Genomic DNA, 22,597 nt, shown 5'->3' with positions numbered 1-22,597 from the left:
GCTGAATGTCTCCCTGTCCTCATTAAGTAGCTGTAGTACGACAACACATGAGGAGCAGTGACCGCAGTCAGGAATATGCATTACACTGCAACCTTCTAGTTACATCAGGCCTACACTAGAAAGTAAATGAGCCTGTGAGCCTGTGACATGTCTTCCGCTTTTGGACGTAACAAGGAAACTCCATCTTAACTCCTCCACATTTACTGATTTGTTGAACAATGCAGAAGAGAACCTCCCTTGACATTTTTTTCCTTCTCATATTTTTGATTTACATTGAGTTGAGTTGTCAAATAAAGTGAAATGAACATGAAATCAACAAAACATTTTAGCATGACATTGGATTTAGATAAAAAATGTGTTGAAAAAATGTATTTTTCAACAAATTTTGTGTTGAGGGTCAACATGGCAGAGGGGATGTTGCCTACCCTCACCACCTATTTCATAGACTTCACGTGATGGTGTTACTACTTAAATAATAATTGTGGCTCCTTCTCTCTGTCAGATAGGATTTGTGGCATATCATATAGAGCCCCATAGTAGAGCTGTCATAATACCCATAAAACCTAGCGACCAAATATATTCAAAAATGAATGGTGGAAAAGCAATTGAAACCATTTCTGCGTTTGACCGCTAGGTTTTATGGGTATTATGACACCTTTACTCTGGGGCTCTATATGATACACCACAAATCCTATCTGACAGAGAGAAGGAGCCACAATTATTATTTAATTAGTCACAGCCTCACATGAAGTCTATGAAGCGAGCACAGCTTCTGCACTGCAAGCCGTACCGGTGCATCAAGTCTGACAACAACAGGCTCTTGAACAGCTTTTATCTCCAAGCAATAAGACTGATAAATAGCTAACAAAATAGCTACATGGACTATCTAAATTAAACTTTATTTATTATCTTATTTTTATTTTTGCAGTCTCTATTCACACTCACAAGGCCCTACACACACACACACTGTCACTTCAACACACACAAACGCACACACACACACACACACACACACACACACACACACACACACACACACACACACACACACACACACACACACACACACACACCACACACACACACACACACACACACACACACACACACACACACACACACACACACTCCATCATCTGCTCACTCACACATAATATGCACATACATTTATACTGACTCTACACACACACACACCCACTCACATACAAGTTGCTGCTACTCTGTTTATCTTATATCCTGTTGTCCTTACCCCTGTACATATCTACCTCCATCACTCCAGCATCCCTGCACATGTAAATATGGTATTGGAACTGACCCTGTATGTTACTTACTTATTGTGTTCTTCATATTTCTTCTAATTTATTTTTTACATTTTTTTAATTAAGCTACATTGTAATTGATTATTGCATTTGGGGCATTGAGTTGGTAAGAAAGGCCTTTCACTGTACTTGTGAACATGACATTAAAACGTTCAACTTTAAATAAAGAAAATACTAAAAGGTTGAATATATAGGTCTACATAGTACACTTTGTGATGATTAGGCTATGTAGGCCTAACTGTGTAACAAGCAACATTCATTAATCTGTCTCACTTCTAGGCTATGTATAAATAAAACAATTAACGAAATTGCGGTGAATATGATATATATAGGGTCTATATACAGTATGTATAAGTTAATACAACCTATAATAAAGTCAATCACTGTAAAAATACGGACAAATGACGGGAAAAACCGCATTGTCAATATGTCTTCATCAAATATGGGTCAGTGGGTCACATAAATACCCTGGTATAGGCATACAGATCTTGAACTAGGATCATGACTTAATGTTGGTGTCGGCTTGCAAGAGTCTAATGGTGCTTTCACGACAACTGGGAACACGGGAAAAATGAGGTCAAATAATGACGTCAGTGATTTTCACGTCGGAAAGGAGGAGCTCTAGAAAGATTCCGAGTTTCCGAATTGGAATTCTGAGTTGGATGAACGTTCACAAGGTTTTTCCCCGAGTTCCTAGTTGTCTTGAACGCTCGGAAGTCGACTTCCAAGTTCCAAATTGTTTTGAACGCGGCATAAAACTGCTTGCTAAAGGCGTAAGTGACACTGCTGTCCCCACGTTCTTTCACTTTGACTCCGCCCACTCCGAGTGGACATCTCTAAATGACTATGGTTCGCACGCCGACAGGAGGATGCTTATGGTTTGCCTACGGGGAGATAGGAGGACGTTGTCGAGGTAAGCGGCAGAATGCAGCCTATGACTGAATGAATGGACAGATCAAGCTCTGATGACTAAACGTTGTAGTGAGAAGAGGTGGCATGTATGCAGACAGTTTATGAAATGGCCTGAAGGCGCTGAGCTTTTTATTTATTAGTCTTATATAGATTTTAAGGATCATCAGTGCATGTATTATTTATTAGGATCCCCTCCTACTCCATTACTAGGATACCCCTCATCAGCGGGTAAACATAACTTGCCCATAACTTGTCCCCCCATCAGCGCATTTGACTGCTGTCATTATTGTCGTTTATATCTAAGTAGCGTGTTAGCAAACAGTAGCCTTTTATTGAGAAATATTACATACGGAATTAATATTAGCATACAATAGAGTAAAATCGGATGAAACTTGTAAATATACATCATATACGTTGCATTATATAGAGTCCATCGCATGGTGTCCCCACAAAATAAGAGTTGGGCAACCTGTTGGTTTACTGGAATTTTAGATATTTATTGTCCAAATGTGATTTATTTCTGCACTGCATTTGACTTAAAGTATGTTATCAATTCTAATTATGCACATTATGCCTACATTGTGTTAGAAATGCGTTGTATGCATTGCATGACTTTGGGCCAGTGCCACAGAAGCTTTGGGAACTTTATGAGGTTACAGTTAACCTCCTAGTCAAAAAATCTAGCCCTGTTAAGAATAATGGCGCTATTATTCCTTACGTCCTAGTCATTGCCATTGACTTCCTGCTCGTGTACCCCTGCGACCATTTCGTACATAAAACATCCTCCATTCAGGCTGTAAAGGTTGGTTTCCTCCTTAACTTGATTTATTCATGGCCCGCAGGACACAAACAAATGGGGAAAATATGCGTAGGGGAGAGTGGGGTATTTTGCGCCATTTTTTACATTAAGCATCACTAAGTCAAGGGAAATATAGTATTCTTTCTAACAAATATATCTACATATATTTCAGGATGTTGTGTATCCCATGAAATAGAATTAATATAAACCTAACAGTTTTGAAAACATAGCTAGTCCCAAAAAATTGGTCTCTTGGCACAATTTATGGTGTATGTATAGTGTAAATTAAGCATAGGGTAAATTGAGCCACCTTGGGGTAAGTGGGTAATATTGTCCTGTGATGCTGCTAGTAGGCCAAAGATAATTCATGGAATGGCATTATGGTGTATTACATATATTAAATCTATGCCTACGTTCAGATATACAGTGCCTTGGGAAAGTATTCAGACCCCTTGACTTTTTCCACATTTTGTTATGTTACAACCTTATTCAAAAATGTATTAAAACATTTTTTTCCCTCATCAGTCTACACACAATACCCCATCATGACAAAGCAAAAACAGGTTTTTAGAAATATTTGCTAATTTATTCAACATAAAAACTGAAATATCACATTTACATAAGTATTCAAACCCTTTACTCAGTACTTTGTTGAAGCACCCTTGGCAGCGATTACAGCCTTGAGTCTTCTTGGGTATGACTCTACAAGCTAGGCACACCTGTATTTGGGGAGTTTTTCCCATTCTTCTCTGCAGATCCTCTCAAGTTCTGTCAGGTTGTATTGGGAGCGTAGCTTTACAGGTCTCTCCAGAGATGTTCAGTTGGGTTCAAGTTCAGGCTCTGGCTGGGCCACTCAAGGACATTCAAAGACTTGTCCCGATGCCACTCCTGAGGTGTCTTGGCTGTGTGCTTAGGGTCGTTGTCCTGTTGGAAGGTGAACCTTCGCCCCAGTCTGAGGTCCTGAGCGCTCTGGAGCATGTTTTCATCAAGGATTTCTTTTTACTTTTCTCTGTTCATCTTTGCCCCAATCCTGACTGGTCTCCCAGTCCCTGCCGCTGAAAAACATCCCCACAGCATGATGCTGCCACCACTATGCTTCACCGTAGGGATGGTGCCAGGTTTCCTCCAGACGTGGCGCTTGGCATTCAGGCCAATGTAATGATTTCGTTTAGAGAAGTATCAGAGTCAGGCACAGGACACAGGGATGAGTGCAAACAAAACGTTTTACTCAAAACCACAATAAAACTTCTCCCACAGTAATAAAACATGGTTGGGAGAAACACCTCCAACAACCACAAAACAGGAAACAATCACGGACAAGACAAACAGGAAAGCCAGAGGGTTAAATAATGAACATAATCAGGGAATCATAAACAGGTGTGTACAATTAAGACAAAACCAAACGAACAGGGAAACATAGATCGGTGGTGACTAGTAAGCCGGTGACGTCGACCGCCGAACGCCGCCTGAACAAGGAGAGGGACCGACTTCGGCGGAAGTCGTGACAGCCAAAGAGTTCAATCTTGGTTTCATCAGGCTTCCTCATGGTCTGAGAGTCTTTACGTGTCTTTTGGCAAACTCCAAGAGGGCTTTCATGTGCCTTTTACTGAGGAGTGGCTTCCGTCTGCCGATGTGAGTAAAACCTTTAAACAGGTTAACATCCACAAGGACGCAGGGCCAGACGGATTACCTAGACACATACTCAGAGCATGCGCTGACCAGCTGGCAAGTGTCTTCACTGACATTTTCAAACCCTCCCTGACCCAGTCTGTAATACCTACATGTTTCAAGCAGACCACCAGAGTCCATGTGCCCAAGAACGCCAAGGTAACCTGTCTAAATTACTATCGCCCCGTATAAGTCACATCTGTAGCCAAGAAATGCTTTGAATGGCTGGTCATGGCTCACATCAACACCATCATCCCGACACCATGGATCCACTCCAATTCGCAAACCGCCCCAACAGATCCACAGATAACGCAATCTCTATTGCTCTCCACACTGCCCTTTCCCAACTGGACAAAAGGCACACCTATACATGAGAATGCTGTTCATTGACTACAGCTCAGCATTCAACACCATACTGCCCTCCAAACACATCACTAAGCAAAGTACCCTGGGATGGGCCCTCAGATCCTCAAAAAGTTCTACAGCTGCACCATTGAGAGCATCTTGACTGGCTGCATCACCGCTTGGTATGGCAACTGCTTGGCATCCGACCACAAGGCACTACCGAGGGTAGTGCGTACGGCCCAGAACATCACTGAGGCCGAGCTCCCTGCCATCCAGGACCTCTATACTAGGCGGTGTCAGAAGAAGGTCCTAAAAATTGTCAAAGACTCCAGCCACCCAAGTGATATACTGTTCTTTCTGCTACTGATGCACCAAGTCTTGAACCAACAGGACCCTGAACAGCTTATACACCCAAGCCATACGACTGCTAAATAGTTAACCAATAGCTACCCAAACTATCTGCATTGACCCTTTTTGCACTAACTCTTTTGACTCATCATGTACGCTGCTGTTACTGTTTATTATCTATCCTGTTGCCTATTCACTTTATTCCTACGTATATGTACATATCTACCTCAATTACCTTGTACATCTGCACATCGACTCGGTACTGGTACCCCGTGTATATAGCCAAGTTATTGTTACTCATTGTGTATTTATTCCTCATTGTAACCTCTGCTTCCAACTCACACAATGAAACAATGAAAAAGCACTATCTTGAGTTCATAAAAATTACATATTGCTAAAATATTATGCATATTATACATAAAACCGATTTTGTTTATCATCATTTGAATGGGGTATGGTGGCCATTCGCTCAACCTACCCCATGGCCAAGTGCTCAATATACCCCAAGGCAAACCTTTGACTATATTAGCCCACACAGCTACAAGGATGCACTTTCATGCTAGGTTTAGGACCTCATATTGTAGCTTATAGAGACCCAAACTGATGTATAAAACAATCTTAAAACAATCTACTTTGGTTCAGATACAAGGATCGTGAAACCTATAACACAATAAATTAATTTGACTTTGTACAAATCATTTCGGGGGAACTAACTTGCTTACCACTTTTTCCATGTTTCTTCCATCACAGATTCCATGAAATTATGACCTTTTCCAGAATATTTGGTCAAATGATAAATGTTTTGTATGGTTTCCTAGGAACATTTATCAACGTTGTGCGTTACTGGTGGAGAAGTCAGGTGCAGGAGAGCAGAGAGTTGTGAACAGGCGCACACTTTATTTAGGCAGAGGCAATAAAACAGACAGACGGCAATGCGTCAAAACCTACAGCCAAAGGTAAAAAGTGCAAGGCGCGAAACAGTCACAAAATAAGCAAATGTTTAACAATTAAACATCCTCGTGAAATACCACGGAATACAGGGGAAAAACTAGCCTGGCGCGTAACAAGAAACACGTAACACAAACAATTTCACACAAAGACATGGGGGGAACAGAAGAATAAATACATGCAGTGTGATTAGGGAAATGTAAACCAGGTGTGCAGGGAACAAGACAAAACAAATGGAACAATGGAAAAATGGAGTGGCGATGGCTAGAAAGCCGGTGACGTCGACCGCCGAATGCCACCCGAACAAGGAGAGGCGCCGATTTCGGTGGAAGTCGTGACAGTACCCCCCCCCCCTTGATACGCGGCTCCAGCGGCGCACCGACACCGGCCTCGGGGACGACCCAGAGGGCGAGGCACAGGGCGATCCGGCCGGCGACGGTGGAACTCCCGCAGCAGTTCAGGGTCCAACACATCCACCGCCGGAACCCAGCACCTCTCCTCCGGACTGTACCCCTCCCACTCCACGAGGTACTGAAGGCCCCTCGCCCGACGCCTCGAATCCAGGATGGAACAAACGGAGTACGCCGGAGCTCCCTCGATGTCCAGAGGGGGCAGAGGAACCTCGCGCACCTCAGATTCCTGGAGCGGACCAGCCACCACCAACCTGAGGAGAGACACATGGAACGAGGGGTTAATACGATAATCGTGGGAAAGCTGTAACCTTTAACACACCTCGTTCACTCTCCTCAGGACTTTGAATGGCCCCACAAACCGCGGGCCCAGCTTCCGGCAGGGCAGGCGGAGGGGCAGGTTTCAGGTCGAGAGCCAGACCCGGTCCCTTGGTGCAAACACTGGGGCCTCACTGCGGTGACGGTCCGCGCAGTTTTTTTGGCGCAGCGTGGCTCGCTGGAGGTGAACATGGGTGGCTTCCCATGTGTCTTCCGCGCGCCTGAACCAGTCGTCCACCGCAAGAGCCTCGGTCTGACTCTGATGCCATGGCGCCAGAACCGACTGGTACACCAATACGCACTGAAAGGGGGAGAGGTTAGTGGAGGAGTGGCAGAGTGAGTTCTGTGCCATCTCGGCCCAGGGCACAAACGCCGCCCAATCCCCAGGCCGGTCCTAGCAATAAGACCGCAGAAACCTGCCAACATCCTGGTTCACTCTCTCCACCTGCCATTACTCTCGGGGTGAAAACCTGAGGTGAGGCTGATCGAGACCCTCAGAAGTTCCATGAACGCCCTCCAGACTCTCAAAGTGAACTGGGGACCCCGATCAGACACTATATCCTCAGGCACCCCGTAGTGCCGGAAGACGTGTGTAAACAAGGCCTCCACAGTCTGTAGGGCCGTAGGGAGATCAGGCAGAGGGAGGAGACGACAGGATTTTGAGAAACGATCCACCAGGATTGTGGTGTTTCCCTGTGAGGGAGGAAGATCGGTCAGAAAGTCCACCGACAGGTGTGACCAAGGTCGTTGTGGAACGGGTAAGGGATGTAGCTTACCTCTGGGCAGGTGTCTAGGAGCCTTACACTGGGCACACACCGAAGAAACATAAACCCTCACGTCCTTTGCCAAGGTGGGCCACCAGTACTTCCCAGTCAGACAGCGCACCGTCCGACCGATCCCCGGATGACCAGAGGAGGGTGACATGTGGGCCCAATAGATCAACTGGTCACAGACAGCAGACGGAACGTGCAGACGCCTGGCGGGACACTGAAGGGGAGCGGGCTCTGAACGCAACGCCTGCTCAATGTCCGCGTCCAGCTCCCACACGACCGGCTCTACCAGGCAGGAGGCCGGGAGTATGGGAGTCTGATCCATGGGCCGCTCCTCTGTGTCATACAGCCGGGACAGTGCGTCTGCCTTCACATTCTGGGAACCTGGTCTGTAGGACAGGGTAAACACAAAACGGGTAAAGAACATGGCCCACCTTGCCTGATGAGGATTCAGTCTCCTCGCTGCCCGGATGTACTCCAGGTTGCAGTGGTCAGTCCAGATGAGAAAAGGGTGTTTAGCCCCCTCAAGCCAATGTCTCCACGCCTTCAAAGCTAGTAACCACAGCCAACAGCTCCCTGTCCCCCACATCATAGTTCCGCTCCGCCGGGCTGAGCTTCTTCGAGAAGAAAGCACAGGAGCGGAGCTTCGGTGGTGTGCCCGAGCGCTGAGAGAGCACGGCTCCTATCCCAGCCTCGGACGCGTCCACCTCCACTATGAACGCCAAAGAAGGATCCAGATGGGCCAGCACGGGAGCAGAGGTAAACAGAGCTCTTAGGTGCCCAAAAGCCCTGTCTGCCTCAACCGACCACTGCAGACGTACAGGACCCTCCTTCAGCAGTGAGGTAATCGGAGCAGCCACCTGGCCAAACCCCGGATAAATCTCCGGCAGTAATTGGCAAACCCTAAAAACCACTGCACATCCTTTACCGTGGTGGGAGTCAGCCAATTACACACAGCTGAAATGCAGTCACTCTCCATCTATACACCTGATGTGGAAATGCGATACCCTAGGAAGGAGACGGCCTGCTGAAAGAACAGGCATTTCTCAGCCTTGACGTACAGGTCATGCTCCAACAGTCATCCAAGTACCCTGCACACCAAGGACACATGCTCGGTGCGTGTAGCGGAGTATATCAGAATGTCATCAATATACACCACTACACCCTGCCCGTGCAGGTCCCTGAAAATCTTGTCTACAAAGGATTGGAAAACTGATGGAGCATTCATCAACCCGTACGGCATGACGAGGTACTCATAATGCCCTGAGGTGGTACTAAACGCCGTCTTCCACTCGTCTTCCTCCCGGATACGCACCAGGTTTTACGCGCTCCTGAGATCCAGTTTAGTGAAGAAGCGCGCCCCATGCATTTGACTCAATCGCCGTGGCGATGAGAGGTAGCGGGTAACTGTACCTCACCGTGATTTGATTGAGACCTCGATAGTCAATGCACAGGCGCATACCTCCCTCCTTCTTCACAAAAAAGAAACTTGAGGAGGCGTGTGAAGTGGAGGACCGAATGTACCCCTGACGCAGGGATTCAGAGACATATGTCTCCATAGCCGCCGTCTCCGCTTGCGACAGGGGATACACGTGACTCCTGGGAAGTGCAGCATCTACCAGGAGATTTATCGCACAATCCCCCCGTCGATGGGTTGGTAATTGAGTCGCCCTCTTTTTACAGAAGGCGAGAGCCAAATCGGCATATTCTGGGGCGATGCGCACGGTGGAGACCTGGTCTGGACTTTCCACTGTGGTAGCACCAACGGAAACCCCAACACACCTCCCTGAGCACTCTTGCGACCACCCCGTGAGAGCCCTCTGTTGCCATGAAATGGTGGGGTCATGACAAGCTAACCAGCGAAGGCCTAGTACCACGGGAAACGCAGGAGTCAATGAGGAAGAGACTGATTCTCTCCTCTTGACCCCCCTGCGTCACCATGGCCAGGGAGATGGTGGCTTCCCTGACTAGCCCGGACCCTAATGGTCGACTGTCCAGAGCGTGTACCGGGAAAGGTCTAACCACAGGAATAATGGGGATCCCTAAACTAAGGGAGAACGCTCTGTCGATAAAATTCCCAGCCGCGCCTGAATCGACGAGCGCCTTATGCTGGGAATGCGGGGAAAACTCAGGAAAACAAACAGGTACAAACAGGTGGACAACAGAGGACTCTGGATGAGAGTGGTGCAGACTCACCTGGGGTGACGGCAGAGTGCCCTGCCTGCTGCCTCGACTCCCAGAGGGACCAACCCAGCAGCGACTGGCAGTGTGCCCTCTGCGGCCACAGATGGTGCATGTGAAGGCCCCTCCTCCAGCCTCCCTAATCGCAGCCCCTCCCAGCTCCATAGGCACCGGAGCGGGGGTGCTGGAAGATGGAACCGACAGAGCCCTCTCTGGACGTCCACGGGTGACCAGCAGGTTATCCAACCGGATGGACAGATCTACCAGTTGGTCAAAAGTGATGGTGGCATCCCTGCAGGCCAACTCCTGTCGGACGTCCTCGCGCGGGCTGCATCGGTAGTGGTTGATAAGGGACCTGTCGTTCCATCCTGCTCCGGTGGGCAAGGTCCGGAATTATAGGGCGAACTCCTGGGCACTCCTCGTCCCCTGCCTCAAGTGGAAGAGCCGTTCCCCTCATAGTGGTCCAACGCCGCGTCTCCTTCTCCCCACACGGCGTTTGCCCAGTCCAGAGCTCTCCCCGAGAAGCATGAGACGAGGGCAGACACCCTCTCCCTTCCCGAGGGAGCTGGGTGAACGGTGGCCAGGTATAGGTCCAGCTGTAATAGGAACCCCTGGCACCGTACTGCCGTCCCATCATACTCCCTGGAAAGTGAGAGACGCATCCCACTGGGACTGGATCCAGGAGGGACGGGTAGAGGTAACCCCGGTTGCGCTGGTCGAGGAGCTGGAGAGACTTCCTGTCTCTCCCAGCGGTCCATGGTCTGGACAACACGATCCATCGTGGCACCGAGATGTTGCAGCATTGCCGAGTGTTCCCGGACGCGCTCCTCAACTCCTCTGACCGGGGTACCTGCTCCTGCTGACTCCATGGGTGGTGTGAAATTCTGTCAACGTTGTGCGCTACTGGTGGAGAAGTCAGGTGCAGGAGAGCAGAGAGTTGTGAACAGGCGCACACTTTATTTAGGCAGAGGCAATAAAACAGACAGACGCCACTGCGTCAAAACCTCCAGCCAAAGGTAAAAAGTGCAAGGCGCAAACAGTCACAAAATAAGCAAATGTTTAACAATTAAACATCCTCGTGAAATACCACGGAATACAAGGGAAAAACCAGCCTGGCGCGCAACAAGAAACACGTAACACAAACAATTTCACACAAAGACATGGGGGGGAACAGAGGAATAAATACATGCAGTGTGATTAGGGAAATGTAAACCAGGTGTGCAGGGAACAAGACAAAACAAATGGAACAATGGAAAAATGGAGCGGCGATGGCTAGAAAGCCGGTGATATCGACCGCCGAACGCCGCCCAAACAAGGAGAGGAGCCGACTTCGGCGGAAGTCGTGACAACAATGGGTGGCTCAACTAATCCTTTGGCTCTCCAACTCTCCCTTACTTTCTTATCCCACTCTCCCCTACTTTCTTAAAGTTGCAATATGTACATTTTTGGGCGATCCTCCAAATTCACATAGAAATATGAGTTATAGATCTGTCATTATCATTGAAAGCAAGTCTAAGAAGTGGTAGATCAGTTCTATGTGCACTCTTATGTGTCTTTTACTTTCAGTTTTGTACACCAGATTCAAAAAGCTGAAAATACAATATTTGGGGTTATTGAAAATATATTTTTCAGCGGTTTAGATGGTACAAGGATTCTGTACACTATACATTGCTTGTTTTGGCACATAAACTGAAATTAGGCAAACTATTAGAATTTTAGCAACCAGGAAATGGCGGAGCGATTTCTGCATATTGCAACTTTAATTAAAAAAAATGCTACTTCCAAATGTTGCGCACCTTGTTCAGGCAGGGGTAAACAACAGACTGCTGCAACTGAATGTCTAAACGTGATATACAACATCAGGAAGCTGTCAGAAAATCCGAAAACGGTGGTGGAATATTGTGCATATTTTCTCTGTATTTTTTGGCCAGCGAGCCATTAAATCGAGTTAAGCAGGAAACAGACGCATTTGCAACCTGGATGGAGGTTGAATGTTTTATGTATGAACCGGTAGACAGGGGACACAAGTGTATTACCAGCTGGAGGTCAATGGCGATGACAATGCCATACAAACCTAACAAATGGAATTGTTTTTGTTGCAATTTGTTGCACATTTATGAAATATTTTTTTAAGCAATGTTTTACTTCTGAATCTATTTAGGCCTTCCATAACAAATGGGTTGAATACTTATTGACTCAATATAAATAATTACTAGACATAAATTACTAGACATATAAATAATTACTAGACATAAAGTTACTAGACATAAAAAACAACTTTGCCATCATTATGATGTGGTCAAGTTTACTATAGAGAGATGGCTATGTTGCCATGAGCTAGCAAAGTTCGTCAAAAATAGCTAGCAATGCTAACGTTAGCTAGTTAAAATGTCGGTGCTCTCCCCTTAATCTTAGCTAGCTAGCTAAAGTTATACTGCATCTTAAATCAATCTGGAGACATCACAATGATGACTAAAGCTTGTCCTACTAATTATTTGCCTCCTTTCGAAATTACATCATGTTTCCAAGCCACAGTAATGCACTTTAGATCAAATCTTCATCAGCACTAATTGATACTGCATTGAGTAGAATGCTCAGCTGGGCATCAGTCCCAAAACTAACGTTCAAAACTATATTGTGACGAAATGTGCAACCCATGAATAGACAGTTAATTGATTCCGGATTCCAGAGCCACAGAGACAGCTTGAGCCATAGGCTACTGTGCATCTATACTTAAAGTAGCTAGACTGTTACAGACTGTTATGTATTTAGAAACATATGGAGCAAAATGCCATTAAGAGACATGATTATTTTAAGATAAATGATTTATGAAATATTTGTAATATTTTAAAATATGTTTTTATTTCAAATGATATTTAATGTTAGAAATTCATAAGTGCATTGCCAACACAAACAGTCTTATAATATAAAGATTTTTCAAATCATCATGCACAAGCCAGGGGGCAGAACTATTTTGAAATCTGTCAATAAGCACTGTGTAAAGAAATTGGTTTTGTTTCAGTTCAGGTAAATTGTGCCCCTTATTTATTTTTATTTCATATACAGTACGAGTCAAAAGTTTGGACACACCTACTCATTCCAGGGTTTTTCTTTATTTTTTACAATTTTCTACATTGTAGAATAATAGTGAAGACTTCAAAACTATGAAATAAAACATATGGAATCATGTAGTACTCAAACAAGTTTTAAACAAATCAAAATATATTTTCTATTTGAGATTCTTCAAAGTAGCCACCCTTTGCCTTGATAACAGCTTTGCACTCTCTTGGCATTCTCTCAAACAGCTTCATGAGGTAGTCATCTGGAATGCATTTCAATTAACAGCTGTACCTTTTTAAAAGTTAATTTGCAGAATTTCTTTCCTTCTTAATGTCATGCTGGTATGAGTGATTCAGGAGTCAGGTGCATAAATGCGTAATAGGCTTTTTTATTTCTTACCCAAATTAAAGCATGCCGTGTAATGGCACAGGAACGAAGACCAAACAAACACGTATACAACACACAGGGTTGAAACCCAAACAAAAGAAAGAGGAGTACCTCAAATAAATAACACTAGCGCACAATGATTAATACACGGGACGAGACCCGTAATCATATGCGCAATCCACAATGGCACGAAAGCCAAAACACAGCACAGGTACTCACACGCACCAACAGACATTGCAACAATAATCAACAGGACACTGGTAAACCAAGGACACACTTATACAATTACTAATCACTGGGAATAGGGGTCAGGTGTGCGTAATGAACATTTCTGAGGGATCTGTGACACTTAATGTGTTCGAGCCAATCAGTTGTGTTGTGACAAGTTAGGGGTGGTTTACAGGCAACATCTGCATCGAGCTAAAGGCTAGAGCTGCCTATAAGAAATCCCACTATGCCCTCAGATGAACAATCAAACAAGCAAAGCGTCAGTACAGGGTTAAGATTGAATCCTACTACACCGGCTTTGACGCTCTTTGTATTGTGGCAGGGCATGAAAACTATTACGGACTACAAAGGGAAACCCAGACAGTTCAAACTTTAAACAAGTCAACATTCACAAAGCCGTGGGGCCAGATGGATTACCAGGACGTGTACTCAAAGCATGTGCGGACCAACTGGCAAGTGTCTTCACTGACATTTTCAACCTCTCACTGACTGAGTCTGTAATACCTACAGTTGAAGTCGGAAGTTTACATACACTTAGGTTGGAGTCATTAAACTCGTTTTTCCACCATTCCACAAATTTCTTGTTAACAAACTATAGTTTTGGCAAGTCGGTTAGGACATATACTTTGTGCATGACACAAGTACTTTTTTCCAACAATTGTTTACAGACATATTATTTCAGTTATAATTCACTGTATCACAATTCCAGTAGGTCAGAAGTTTACATACACTAAGTTGACTGTGCCTTTAAACAGCTTGGAAAATTCCAGAAAATGATATCATGGCTTTAGAAGCTTCTGATAGTCTAAGTGACAACATTTGAGTCAATTGGAGGTGTACCTGTAGGTGTATTTCAAGGCCTACCTTCAAACTCAGTGCCTCTTTGTTTGACATCATGGGAAAATCATGAAATCAGCAAAGACCTCAGAAAAGAAATTGTAGACCTCCACAAGTCTGGTTCATCCTTTGGAGCAATTTCCAAATGCCTGAAGGTACCACGTTCATTTGTACAAACAATAGTACGCAAGTATAAACACCATGGGACCACGCAGCCGTCATACTGCTCAGGAAGGAAACGCGTTCTGTCTCCTAGAGATGAACATACTTTGGTGCGAAAAGTGCAAATCAATCCCAGAACAACAGCAAAGGACCTTGTGAAGATGCTGGAGGCAACAGGTACAAAAGCGTCTATATCCACAGTAAAACGAGTTCTATATCGACATAACTTTAAAGGCCGCTCAGCAAGGATGAAGCCACTGCTCCAAAACCGCCATAAAAAAGCCATACTACGGTTTGCAACTGCACATGGGGACAAAGATCGAACTTTTTGTAGAAATGTCCTCTGGTCTGATGAAACAAAAATAGAACTGTTTGGCCATAATGATCATTGTTATGTTTGGAGGAAAAAGGGGGAGGCTTGCAAGCCAAAGAACACCATCCCAACCGTGAAGAACAGGAGTGGCAGCATCATGTTGTGGGGGTGCTTTGCTGCAGGAGGGACTGGTGCACTTCACAAAATAGATGGCATCACGAGTAGGAAAATGATGTGGATATATTGAAGCAACATCTCAAGACATCAGTCAGGAAGTTAAAGCTTGGTCGCAAATGGGTCTTTCAAATGGACAATGACCCCAAGCATACTTACAAAGTTGTGGCAAAATGGCTTAAGGACAACAAAGTAAATGTATTGGAGTGGCCATCACAAGCCCTGACCTCAATCCTATAGAACATTTGTGGGCAGAACTGAAAAAGCGTGTGCGAGCAAGGAGGCCTACAAACCTGACTCAGTTACACCAGCTCTGTCAGGAGGAATGGGACAAAATTCATGTTTCATGTTTCAAGCAGACCACCATAGTCCCTGTGCCCAAGGAAGCCAAGGTAACATGCTTAAGTGATTACCGCCCCGTAGCACTCACGTAGGTAGTCATGAAGTGCTTTGAAAGGCTGGTCATGGTTCACATCAACAGCATCCTCCCGGATACCCTAGACCCACTCCAATTCGCATACTGCCCCAACAGATCCACAAATGACGCAATCTCAATCGCACTCCACACTGCTCTTTCTCACCTGGACAAAAGGAACACCTATGTGAGAATGCTGTTAATTGGCTACAGCTCAGCGTTCAACACCATAGTGCCCATGAAGCTCATCACTAAGCTAAGGACCCTGGGACTAAACACCTCCCTCTGCAACTGGATCCTGGACTTCCTGATGGGCCGCCCCCAGGTGGTAAGGGTAAGCAACAACACGTCTGCCGCGCTGATCCTCAACACTGGGGCCCCTCAGGGGTGTGTACTTACTTAGTCCCCTCCTGTACTCCCTGTTCACCCACGACTGCGTGGCCAAACACGACTCCAACACCATCATTAACATTGGTAGGCCTTACCACCGAGAACGATGAGACAGCCTATAGGGAGGAGGTCAGAGAACTGTCAGTGTGGTGCGTGGACAACAATCTCTCCCTCAATGTGAGCAAGACAAAGGAGCTGATCGTGGACTACAGGAAAAGGCGGGTCGAACATCGACGGGCTGTAGTGGAGAGGGTCGAGAGTTTCAAGTTCCTTGGTGTCCACATCACCAACGATCTATCATGGTCCAAACACACCAAGACAGTCGTGAGGAGGGCACGACAAAACCTTTTCCCCCTCAGGAGACCGAAAAGATTTGGCATGGGTCCCCAGATCCTGAAAAAGTCATACAGCTGCACCATCGAGAGCATCCTGACCAGTTGCATCACCGCCTGATATGGCAACTGCTCGGCATCTGACCATAAGGCGCTACAGAGGGTAGTGCGTACGGCCCAGTACATCACTGGGGCCAAACTTCCTGCAATCCAGGACCTATATAATAGGCGGTGTCAGAGGAAAGCCCCAAAAATTGTCAGAGACTCCAGTCACCCAAGTCATAGACTGTTTTCACTGCTACCGCACGGCAAGTGGTACCGGAGTGCCAAGTCTAGGACCAAAAGGCTCCTTAACAGCTTCTATCCCCAAGCCATAAGACTGCTGTACACTGCTGCTACTCGCTGTTTCTTATCTATGCATAGTCACTTCACCCCTACCTACATGTACAAATTACCTCTAACCTGTACCCCCGCACACTGACTCGGTACCGGTACCCCCTGTATATAGCCTCGTTATTGTTATGTTATTGGGTTACTTTTTATTATTTTTTACTTTAGTTCATTTGGTAAATATTTTCTTAACTCTTCTTGAACTGCACTGTTGGTTAAGGGCTTGTAAGTAAGCATTTCACGGTAAGGTCTACACTGTATTTGGCGCATGTGACAAATAAAGTTTGATTTGATCTGACGTGATACAGAATATAGCCCTATTTGGTAAAATACCAAATCCATATTAAGGCAAGAACAGCTCAAATAAGCAAAGAGAAACAACAGTCCATCATTACTTTAAGACATGAAGGTCAGCCAAGGGCTTGTAAGTAACTTTGAAAGTTTCTTCAAGTGCAGTTGCAAAAACCATCAAGCTCTATGATGAAACTGGCTCTCATGAGGACTGCCAAAGGAAAGGAAGACTCAGAGTTACCTCTGCTGAAGAGGATAAGTTCATTAGAGTTACCAGCACCTCAGAATTGGCAGCCCAAATAAATGCTTCACAGAGTTCAAGTAACAGTCACATCTCAACATCAACTGTTCAGAGGAGACTGCGTGAATCAGGCCTTCATAGTCGATTTGCTGCAAAGAAACCACTACTAAAGGACACCAATAATAAGAGGAGACTTGCTTGGGCCAAGAAACACGAGAAATAGACATTAGACCGGTGGAAATCTGTCCTTTGGTCTGATGAGTCCAAATTTGAGATTTTTGGTACCAACCACTTTGTCTTTGTGAGACGCAGAGTGGGTGAACGGATGATCTCCGCATGTGTGGTTCCCACCGTGAAGCATGGAGTAGGAGGTGTTATGGTGTGTGGGTGCTTTGCTGTTGACACTGTCTGATTTATTTAAAATTCAAGGCACACTTAACCAGCATGGCTACCACAGCATTCACTAGCGATACACCATCCCATAATTTGTTTTTCAACAGGACAATGACCCAACACACCTCTAGGCTGTGTAAGGGCTATTTGACCAAGAAGGAGAGTGATGGAAGGCTGCATTAGATGACCTGCCTTCATAATCACCCGACCTCAACCCAATTGAGATGGTTTGGGATGAGTTGGACCACAGAGTGAAGGAAAAGCAGCCAACAAGTGCTCAGCATATGTGGGAACTCCTTCAAGACTGTTGGAAAAGCATTCCAGGTGAAGCTGGTTGAGTGAATGCCAAGAGTGTGCAAAGCTGTCATCAAGGCAAAGGGTGGCTACTTTTGATTTGTTTAACACTTTCTTGGTTACTACATGATTCCATATGTGTTATTTCATAGTTTTGATGTCTTCACTATTATTCTACAATGTAGTAACAATAAAGAAAAACCCTTGAATGAGTAGGTGTGTCCAATATTCTGTATATTTAATTGATTTCATAAAGGCATCTATATTTTATTACATATTTAATTTCTCTTCTATTTTGAACCACCACATCCACATCTTCTTCGGCTGACACTTGGTTATTTCACGACAAACAGCACCAGTTATTGGAATTCATATGCTTCATATGAGCCTGTTATGAGCTGCACACAGACAGCTTGTCTCTTCTTAGGCAGTTTTGTATAGTGGCAGTATTCGCAGAGCACTAAAACTTTAATAAACCCTTCATAGATGCTTTACAAACATTCATAGATGCTTTATAACACCTACTAAACTCACATTTTGCATGTGTGATGCACTCAATAACATTACTACTTATTGTGAAACCTTTGGTCATATAGCATTACAATTTTTATTTTCACTTTGGTGGATAGTAAACACTATTTGTTTTTGTGTTTTTCTTCCAGGCACTGCCAAGGAGGTGAGTTCAGGGAAAATCCCTTTTCAGCCTCAAGCCACATTCACCACCTCTATAATATCAAGTATGGCTGAAGAAATGCCTTCATGGACCTCAGAAAGGTTTGTTGATAAAGTGTACATTTCAAAGAGAAGTATCAGGAAAAACTTAATAAACAAAATGCACTACGTTGCCCATGTGCCCTCAGAGAGTGTAAAAGTCAACACTGCTCACAAAGTGGAAAGTGACTCTAACCCATCTGATAATGACGATGCTGACTCCCTCTCAGGTAGTAGCTACACTGGGATGATTTATTTAAACCCACAAACACCTACATGGACTCTGGCTGAGAAGTTTGCTGGGCTCAACTCTGGAAAAGACAAGAGAATGTCTCCCAATCAGGACCTCTGTAGTCCTCCAGGTTCACCCGCAGCCACTGAACATAATGTTGCCAATAGGAGAGGTTCTACAGGTCTGGAGGGGGTCTACTTAGACTCGTCACAACAGGAGGAAGGCAACATCAAGAATGGTACTAAAAGACTTCTGCAGAGGAAAGCGTGTAGTGGTGATCCTTCTGATCTGAAGCTGCGTCTGATGAAAGAGATCAGGCCCAAAACCAAGGAGGCTCAGTCTGATGTGCGTCATGATGTGCGTGATGTGTGTGATGTACGTGGGAACAAGGGGAGTTGGAAGGGTGGAGAACCGCTAGTCATTCCCCCTCCACTAAACAAGGCTATGGCCATGATTGATGCCTGTGAGGACAAGGTGCCTATAGTGTTTGCTGCCATGAAGAAACGTGGAGTGGAGGGAGACACAGAGAACCGGCCCTACAAGTGCACTCACTGCAACTGGGCCTTTAAGAAGTCCAGCAATCTGCAGAGTCATCTGGATACTCATAGTGGCCTGAAGCCTCATATATGTGACCTGTGTGGCAAAGCCTATTCTCACCAAGGCACACTGCAGCAGCACAAGCGCCTGCACACTGGAGAGAGACCGTACCACTGCCCCTTCTGTGAAAAGACGTACATCTGGTCCTCCGATTACCGCAAGCACATTCGCACGCACACCGGAGAGAAACCGTACGTGTGCGAGACCTGCAGCAAGGACTTTGTGCGCTCCTCGGACCTGCGGAAGCATGAGCGCAACATGCACACCAATGAAAAACCCTTCCCGTGCACGCAGTGCGGCAAGACCTTCAACAAGCCACTGTCCCTGCTCCGCCATGAGCGCACTCACTTGGGCGAGCGGCCCTTCTGCTGTCCCATCTGCGGGAAAGCCTTTGCCGTGGCCAGCCGCATGGCAGAGCACCAGAAGGTGCACACCGGGGTGAGACCCTACACCTGCCTGGTCTGTACCAAGTCCTTCACCAAGTCCTCCAACCTGCTGGAGCACCAGGCCGTACACAGCGGCATCCGCCCCCACAAGTGTCCTCAGTGCGGGGTGGCATTTGCCATGGTGTCCCGCCTGGTCCGTCACCAGCGTGTCCATACCGGAGAGAGGCCCTACGACTGCACAGGCTGCAGCATGTCCTTCAGCCGCACGGCTGCTCTGAAGCGCCACCAAGAGCAGACGTGTGCCGGGAGGATCTTTGTCTGTGTGGAGTGTGACAAGGCTTTCCAGTGTGCCTCTCAGCTCACAGAGCACATGGTGTGCCATGAATGACCCTACTGCTACTGCTGCTACTGCTGCTTCTGTTGTTGAAAGCACTGAAGACTGATTTATGCTGTTTGGGAGCTACCCTCTCATACAGTACAAACAGTTGGTCTAATCAACCTTACTGATCTCTACATGCTATGCTCTTAGAAAAAAGGGTTCCCAAAGGGTTCTTCGGCTGTCCCCATAGGAGAACCCTTTTTGGTTCCAGGTAGATAGCACCTTTTTTGAAGGACAACATCCTGCTAGGCTGCTAAGCCTTAAAATAGAGTGTCTTCAGAAAGTATTCACAAGTGCCCTCAGCCGGTATGATGCATTTTGCATCATATGATGTTGCGTTTTGCATCATATATTGCTCAATGCATCATACACGTTGTATTTCTGTATTTTATGAAGTTGTATATCTTGAAAACTTGATTGCTGACATGGAAAACATTTTGGGACTATATAAAAAATGGACTAATGAAACAAATACCAAAATATGGTTTTGGGGTGGACTTTTCCTTTTATGGCTGTGATAGGAGAAAACTGAGGATGGATCAACAACATTGTAGTTACTCCACAATACTAACCTAAATGACAGATTGAAAAGAAGGAAGCCTGTAGAGAATAAAAATATTCCAAATCATGCATCCTGTTTGCAATAAGGCACTAAAGTAAAACTGCAAGAAATGTGGCAAAGCAATTCACTTTTTGTCCTGAATACGAAGCGTTATGTTTGGGGCAAATCCAACACAACACATCACTGAGCACCACTCTTCATATTTTCAAGCATGGGGGTGGCTGCTTCATGTTATGTGTATGCTTGTTACTGGTAAGGACAAGGGAATGGAATAGAGCTAAGCACAGGAAAACCTGGTTCAGTCTGCTTTCCAACAGACACTGGGAGACAAATGTACCTTTCAGCAGGACAATAACCTAAAACACAAGGCCAATAACCTAAAACACAAGGGCTTGCAAAAGTATTCACCCCCTTGGCATTTTTCCTATTTTGTTGCATAACAACCTGTAATTTGAATGGATTTTTATTTGGATTTTATGTAATGGACATACACAAAATACTCCAAATTGGTGAGTGAAATGAAAAAAATAACTTGTTTCAAAAAATTTAAAAAATTTAAAAACAGAAAAGTGATGCGTGCATATGTATTCACCCCCTTTACTATGAAGCCCCTAAATACGATCTGGTGCAACCAATTACCTTCAGATGTCACATAATTAGTTAAATAAAGTCCACCTGTGTGCAATCTAAGTGTCACATGATGTGCCACATGATCTCAGTATATATACACCTGTTCTGAAAGACCCCAGAGTCTGCAACACCACTAAGCAAGGGGCACCACCAAGCAAGTGGCACCATGAAGACCAAAGAGCTCTCCAAACAGGTCAGGGACAAAGTTGTGGAGAAGTACAGATCAGTGTTGGGTTAAAAACATTTTGGAAACTTTGAACATCCCACAGAGCGCCATTAAATCCATTATTTCAAAATGGAAAGACTATGGCACCACAACAAACCTGCCAAGAGAGGGCAACCCACCAAAACTCAAGGACCGGACAAGGAGGGCATTAATCAGAGAGGCAACAAAGAGACTAAAGATAACCCTGAAGGAGCTGCAAAGATTCACAGCAGAATTTGGAGTATCTGTCCATAGGACCACTTTAAGCCGTACACTCCACAGAGCTGGGCTTTATGGAAGAGTGTCCAGAAAAAAATAAGTAATCATGTTTGGTGTTCGCCAAAAGGCATGTGGGAGACTCCCCAAACATATGGAAGAAGGTACTCTGGTCATATGAGACTAAAATTGAGCTTTTGGCCATCAAGGAAAACGCTATGTCTGGCGCAAACCCAACACCTCCCATCACCCCGAGACCATCATCCCCACAGTGAAGCATGGTGGTGGCAGCATCATGCTGTGGGGATGTTTTTCATCGGCAGGGACTGGGAAACTGGTCAGAATTGAACCAATGATGGATGGCGCTGAATACAGGGAAATTCTTGAGGGAAACCTGTTTCAGTCTTCCAGAGATTTGAGACTGGGACGGAGGTTCACCTTCCAGCAGGACAATGACCCTAAGCATACTGCTAAAGCAACACTTGAGTGGTTTAAGGGGAAACATTTAAATGTCTTGGAATGGCCCAGTCAAAGCCCAGACCTCAATCCAATTGAGAATCTGTGGTATGACTTAAAGATTGCTGTACACCATCGGAACCAATCCAACTTGAAGGAGCTGGAGCAGTTTTGCCTTGAGGAATGGGCAAAAATCCCAGTGGCTAGATGTGCCAAGCTTATAGAGACATACCCCAAGAGACTTGCAGCTGTAATTGCTGAAAAAGGTGGCTCTACAAAGTATTGACATTGCGGGGGT

At 45.4% G+C, this 22,597-nt stretch overlaps 1 protein-coding gene across 1 annotated transcript; it reads left to right on the top strand.

Annotated features, from left to right (window-relative positions):
- The first annotated feature begins 1,826 nt into the window (after positions 1-1,826).
- Positions 1,827-21,155, top strand: znf648 (zinc finger protein 648). Its single transcript, XM_014123137.3, has 2 exons — positions 1,827-2,232; positions 18,588-21,155. Exons 1-2 carry the CDS (start codon positions 2,160-2,162, stop codon positions 20,237-20,239), a joined length of 1,725 nt encoding a protein of 574 aa, XP_013978612.1. The 5' UTR covers positions 1,827-2,159; the 3' UTR covers positions 20,240-21,155.
- The last annotated feature ends 1,442 nt before the right edge of the window (positions 21,156-22,597 follow it).

This window comes from Salmo salar, chromosome 10, assembly GCF_965601325.2.
Source record: "Salmo salar chromosome 10, fSalSal1, whole genome shotgun sequence".
Taxonomy (NCBI): Eukaryota; Metazoa; Chordata; class Actinopteri; order Salmoniformes; family Salmonidae; genus Salmo; species Salmo salar.
Note: the sequence above shows the minus strand (reverse complement) of the source record. Positions and strands in the feature narration are given on the sequence as shown.